The sequence below is a fragment of the Theobroma cacao genome, chromosome 4, assembly GCF_053813885.1.
Source record: "Theobroma cacao isolate CCN51 chromosome 4, ASM5381388v1, whole genome shotgun sequence".
NCBI lineage: Eukaryota > Viridiplantae > Streptophyta > Magnoliopsida > Malvales > Malvaceae > Theobroma > Theobroma cacao.
This window is the reverse complement of record NC_142642.1, coordinates 35,299,139-35,306,224: the sequence shown is the minus strand read 5'-3', so window position 1 is coordinate 35,306,224 and position 7,086 is coordinate 35,299,139. Positions and strand designations below refer to the sequence as shown.

Genomic DNA, 7,086 nt, shown 5'->3' with positions numbered 1-7,086 from the left:
AGTTTTTGAGATACTAAACTTTCTGTAATCTTTTTGTCAATCAGATTTAGGATAAAGTTATATATTAGGTTCATGACTTATTAAGTCATTCACGGAAGTAAAAACGAGCTGTAGATGAATAACAGAATATTATAAGATGATAAAGACTAATATTTTGCTAATATTTGATGGAAATACCTTAAAGTAGGCAACATATTTAACACAACTCATTAAAGCTCAATTTACTAAGACTCTGCAGTTGCTGTCCAGCAAAAAGAATGTTTTTGTCATTTTGAGATTGAAATAAATCAATAGAACTACATGATGCTATTCCATTCACTTGAAGGTATCTTATGCTATGTACACAGTTCAGACTATATAATAGCATCTGATCTGACACTAGAGAAACAGAGTCTTCTTGATCTTCTAGCAGCTGGATTACTAATTCCTAATTTACTTAGCCTTTAACACCATTGTCTTGATAAAGCTTCATTATAACTGACAGTTGAAGCCACTTACGAAATGATGTGCGTGTCCCACTATGAGGACATCCATTGCTATATTCATTCATAAGATTTGCAACTACAGAATGAAACAATTCTATCTTCTGCAAGCTCTTCACACTTTCATCATTCTAAGTCATTACCATGATTTTCCACAACCAGTAGCCCATATAGAATTCACCTGCTTTTCATATCATCAAGCTTTTGTACTCCAGCCACCCAAGTTGTTCATCATATCCCACATTTTTCCATATTGGTGCAGGATAGGCTGTTATAAATTTGTCCCTAACTATCATCATATCCCATGAAATTCACTCCGTTCAACTTCCTCAAATTACAGAATTACTGGGACTTGATGCATTGATTCAAATACATTTAATTTAAACAACCAGCTCTTAATGATCATTAAACTACTTTTGAAAATTTTCATTTTCTCTAATAAATAAATCACTAATCAGTTTACGTCTAACAAGGTGTACATCTTATTTTGACCATTGTGGGATGGATTCTGAGCCCGAGTGCAATCTTGGCATTACAAACCTACTGAGAAACCCATTGCAAGGAACAGTTTTGATCATCTAATATTATATTGAATGACCCAACAGAGCCCGCAGGCACTCACTGCAGGAGAAATTTCATGTAACAGGTAAAACCCAGGAAAAAAATGCAGCTTCTACTTCTACACTCTAAATATCTCAAGAATAGCTTAAAAGGTAAAACCAAGCTGCACTTTAAAAGAAGAAAAACCAAGGTAGAAGGTATCCAAATATGAAGGAAACAAGGCATTCGACTGTTAGGAGTTTTGAATAACCTAATGAAAAAAAATCCTAAAAGAAAACACCACATAAAAAGAAGAAAGGGGGCAAGAAGTGCACCTGACCCTTCTCGGTAATTTGGATACTGTTAAGTTGACCGTCAGCACTGTTATTGGCTTGATCACCGGGCCGGGACGTTTTCCTTCAAGAAGATAAAAATCCCAGGAGGCCGTAAACGTTGCAAAATGCAGAAAAGAGGGAAAATAGTGGAAGCAGCCAGAGAGACAGAGTTGTGAAAGAGGAGATGGGCAATTAAAGAAGCAAGTAAAACGGGGTAGCATTTTGTTTTGTTTTGTGTTTGAAGAAATCAACAAGTACAAAGGAAGATCTTCATCTTACAGAAAAGATATGGATACTGATACCGTGGCGAACACGTAAATTCAGAGGACTTCCGTGGCATGCAAATTCAAAGTGCATTCAGAGGATTTCCCAAATTGGTTGGGTCTGTCACTGTCAACTCCTGTAGACAGAATTACCCACTGGTTTTGGAAATATGCTCTGATGATGGAACACCTACAGTGGGATCTTTTCTGGTGAGCCTCCGTGCGCTCCCTTGGATCATGGCCGTCAAGCCAATTAAAACGGTTGATATTCACTGCTGATCCTATCGGCATATTATCTTCCTTGCATGTATTGTGTCTCTAAACATTTTTTAACATTTTAAAATATGATATTTAAAAAAAATTTAAATAATTTATGAAAACTTTTAAATAAATTTTTAATTTTTATTAAATTTAATCTTTTATTATGCCTAATCAAGTCTTATACTAATTAGTTCTTTATAACTAATGATTAATTTAGTCAAAATATAATTTATTATTTTATATTATGTAATAATAACTTAATATATTGATATTTTATAATTAATGATGACATGATATATCGATATATCATAATTGATATTAATGTGATATGTTTTTTTTTAAAAAGTAATAATGTGACATGTTGATAGGATCATGTTATATTTTTCAACTTTTATATCAACACCATGTTAATACGATTTTAAAATAACCAATGGTATTTAAATTAATGGTGATCAATTAATTATTGATCAAGTTTATTTAATCCAAAATCAAAATATAAAGGCTTAATGAAGATAATAAAATAATAAGAACTTATTTAAATATCCTTGAATATTTCATGAACTTTTTCGAGTATTATACTAATAATATTATTAATTTAAACTTTTTTGAATATTACACTAATAATATTTATTAATTTAAAAAACCATTTTTATATATATCTTATTAAAATCTAACTTCTTTAATTATAAAAATTTAATAAAACTATGCTCAATGATTAAATTTTAACCATATACTAAACATTTTCCTTAATACAAAAATACTTATTAATATATATATATATTTTTGAATTTTGAAAAAAAAAAGATTCAAACCTTACTCTTTTAAGTAAGAAATTTATATACCAACTAATGAGCTAAATACTTGAATACACATATTAGTATTATTATCAATTTTATATTTAATTTAATAATGTCGAGTTCTTCACCTAAGTTAAACTTAATAAGATTGTTTTTGTGTTTCACAAGAATTGAAACTCTAGGAAAATAAAACTTTAAAATGATAAAGGAATCTTAATTACCAAGTATAAGTCGAGATGGACTCCAAGGAAATCCAGTTGCTAGGAGAAGACCCTCGGCTTCTACAAGGTATGAATCTATAAATACTGGTAACGTATGAGGCTATCCCCCACTCCCCAATAAAAACTCAAGAAGCAGAGAATATGGCGCCAATGATGAAGGAGCAGAAGAGAATGGTACAACTTTTTGATGATCTAATCATTGGAATAATGGCTAGACATCCACCAAAATCAATACTGCGTTTTCGATGTCTTTCCAAATCTTGGAATGCTTTACTTTCCAGCTCGAGTTTCATCACGATGCACCTCAATCATGTTAAAGAAAGCAAATACAATGATATGCAACGACTGATTCTCTCTTCTACTTATTTTCTTCAATCAATGAGCTATGAAGCAGAAGAGAAGCCATCGTACAGGATTGATTTTCCCCTGGATCTGAAATATTGTATCGAACTTCTAGGTTCTTGCAATGGTTTGTTATGCCTCGGTATGCCAAGGGAAACTCTTATCTTATGGAATCCAAGTATTAAAGAGTTTAAAAAACTACCGCTCTCTTGCCCTTTAGATATGCGGGACACTTTTGGATTCGGCTATGATCATTCCACTGATGACTACAAAATCATAAGAATTTTTAAACTTGTAGACAGAATATATTCAGTAGAAGCCCCCGTTGATATCTATTCACTGAAATCTAATACTTGGAAAAGAATCCAAAGCTTCCATCTTTCTAGAATCTTTTTTGAAAATTCATTGTCAGGGACTCTTGTTGACAAGATTCTTTATTGGAATGTGATATATTTACCTAACCATGAACAAGGCCAAGAAGGTTACTCATATTCAGATATTACTCGTCGGATTCTTGGATTTGATTTGACATATGAAACGTTTGAGGTTTTACCACTACCCAATGATGTAATAGAAGGACGTCATTTTACATTGCGAGTGATTGGAGGATGTCTAAGTTTGGCTCAAAATCTTAAGAATCTTGAGGGAGATAGCATAGAGATGTGGAAACTAGAGAAGGATAACATGAAACAGAGTTGGATAAAGTTCATGACAATTATGAATTTGCAAACATTGCAATATCCACATAATTTGGTGCCAATATGCGTTATGAAAAATGGTGAAGTCCTCATTACTTATAGTGAAAGTGTGCGTTTCTTTGCAATGGGTAGAAAGCCAAGTATATTTGAATTGTATGATCCGGTGAAAGACACATTCAGAAGGCTAAAAGTTGATGGCATAAGGCAATGGTCTCGAGTAATGACATATATGGAGAGTTTGGTTTCACCAAATTCTAGTGCCTTGTGATGGCATGTGAATAAGCGATTTGTTGAAGGTCAATTTGCAGTACTTGAATATGAAGGTGTTTGCTGATATATGCAGTGGATCCCTGTAGAGGACTTGCTGCCAGGTTTTCTTTCTACAAAGCTTTCTAAATTCAATTATCAATTGATTTCTTGCTAGTTTTTCTTCTATATCTAAATGTAGGCAGGGCTTCCTTTCATTTCGGTAGATAGATTATTGTCTGATACATTAGTAACAAATCTATGAAAATGTTTTTATATCATTTAGATTTTAATTATATTGAACAAATAAGGATTTAATTTTATGAAGATGGAGACCACATGTTTTTGCAATAAATTTGGTTTCTTTTAATATCTTTTTTACATGCACCCAACAATGTTTTGATTTCTTATAGTTTGTTTACACTCAGGTATGCACCATAATAAAAGGAAGTTCTTTGTTATTGTCTCATAGTATGTTCCTAAGTGATCAATTTATGTAATTTGCAATGCAAGATAGGGATAATCTTTTTGTTGGCATATGTAGAATATCAATCTAAAGAAATGATGATGAAGAACTCATGAGGTAAAAGAAAGATGTGAAAATGCTTAGTACAATCATTAAAAGATCACATGATTTAAGATATTTATCACAACTTCTTTGCGAAATTATGGTTCTTTTATGACTAAATCAACCATAATCAGGTGAAGAGTTTTGATGGTATTGGCCATACAGACAAACAAGCCGCCTGATCTGGTTGATGAACTTCACAAGAATTACTTGTAAGAACACTAATAAAGAACTTTACAAGAAATCGCATGAAATAATTTTTTTTTAAAGCATGCTTATTGACGTTAAGAACTAGTGTGTCATTTCAGGTCTCTTGTTATTTTGCAAGAGACTTTCCATGACAAAGGAATCTGGTCTGGACAAAATAATACCTGAGCACATACAAAAGGCATCACAATGGTTGATATTCACTGCTGAGCTCTTCCTTTCGGGCATATTCACTGCTGAGCACATACAAAAGGGATAGATGCAACTACACCCATGTAAAACTGGTGCACAGTTTGCCATACAGAAAATGCAACAGCTTTTCATTTCTTGGCAAGTTTAGACAAGCTGCATTTGTACTACAACTAGCGGAGCAGCACGCATCTCAATCTCATTGCCACTACCAGTAAGGTAAAAGCACGCTCAAATTATACGGGGAACTCCATGTAATCATATATTAAAGGGTAACCATGTCAAGAAATGCTTAAGTAAACTACAATAAGTACGCTGCAATTCCTAACTATGAGATAAACAAACATCTACCATCTAACTCGAACTTAACTCGACACATTCGTTATTCACCAATGCCTTGTAAATTCAACATGTCTAGCAAAGCAAGTAGAGCCATGATTTTCAATCTTCACCAATGCACTCATGCAGGAAAACTTTTTTTTTTTTTAAAGTTATGATATGAAATGAAAATTATGTACCTACAGTGACTGAAATTCAACATAGTGAAGTCAGAATTCCATTTTACATTTGAAAAACAAAACCCGAGTTCCAACTGATAACTGGGTGCCTTAGCTCTTCTCTTACGCCATTCCAATAACTTCGCCATAAATTTATCCCTTGGAACTAAAACATGATCAAGCCAAGGCAGGCAACAGAGTTTGATTCAACAGAACACTGAGAAGACATGGGGTAGGGAACAGATCGACCCCTTAGTTATGCACCTTTTGAACACCAACGCACCCATCTTAATTAGCCCTTCCCACCCTTGTGAGGTGGAGTTCCTGCTGACAGCTTAAGGAGATGAATTCCTTACTGTTGTCCTAAAACAACTGGCAGTTGAACAAGGTCATAAGAACCCAGTTTCAATCATAAAATGTGTATCAAAGGAATACTAATCTTCTGCAAATAGTTTATTAAAATCATTGCTTAGCAATGCTGAAGCTGAGCTGCCAGTGCCATCCTTCAATAATTTTTTTGCTATTAAGGTTCGGGCTTGTCTGTTAGACCAATAAGGAGTAAGCATGGCCTTGCCTAGTTGGAAAGAACTGGATTTTGACACGGTACAACTAAGCCCATCAATTATTATTACTCTCATTAATTCATTATAACTTTGGCAAAGTGTTATTAAATCTTAACATTTTATCGGAATAATGATTAAATAAAAAATCTTATATTAAAATAGTAACAAGAACTCAATCAAGTTTTCATTAAGTTCTGATAAAAGAAAATAAAAAGAAATTCAATGAGCAGCCTTTTTTTTAAAAGGATTTCCAAACTTTATCAAAAAGGCCAGAAGCCAAAATATTTATGTGTATTTTTCGCATATAGTTAATCAAATTTGGAAAGTAGAATCACAGTGGGCCCAGAAATGGGGTGAGAATTGGGCCCATGGTAGCTGAGAACATTCTATCTTTTATGGGCATTTTGTCATTTACAAAGGGCCCATTATGCCACTTTCCATACAACAAAAGACCTCTATTTCCACAGCATTAAAAGTTGTAAAATCTAATTAACAACTTTAATAGCGTAAACAAAAAAACTCAGAATCAGGAGGAAACCAGAAAGAAGAAAGTAAATAGGAAATGAACCAAAATAATTGGCCTGTTCTGTTTCATAAGGAAGTTTGATTAGCTATGTGACTATGTGCTAGTAAAAGCTGATACAAATATACCAGTTTCAAGATGAAAAAAAAAGATTGCAAAATATGAATCAATTTATTTTCATTCAAATGTATGAAAATAAAGGGAGTATGTCATGAATCTGAGACCAAAAGAGCATCCCAGATCATATCCATGTCTAAGGAAGGCATTCTACTTAACTGTACAACATCCACATCTGAGGGTAGCATCTCCTGACTTTTCTTGTTACTCTAATTCACTTCAGACCCTGCCTTGTTC

General features: G+C 33.2%; 1 protein-coding gene across 1 annotated transcript; it reads left to right on the top strand.

Annotated features, from left to right (window-relative positions):
* The first annotated feature begins 3,040 nt into the window (after nt 1-3,040).
* LOC18602711 (F-box/kelch-repeat protein At3g23880-like) lies at nt 3,041-4,207 on the top strand. The gene has a single exon (XM_018119099.1). The coding sequence runs from the start codon at nt 3,041-3,043 to the stop codon at nt 4,205-4,207; it is 1,167 nt and encodes a 388-aa protein (XP_017974588.1).
* The last annotated feature ends 2,879 nt before the right edge of the window (nt 4,208-7,086 follow it).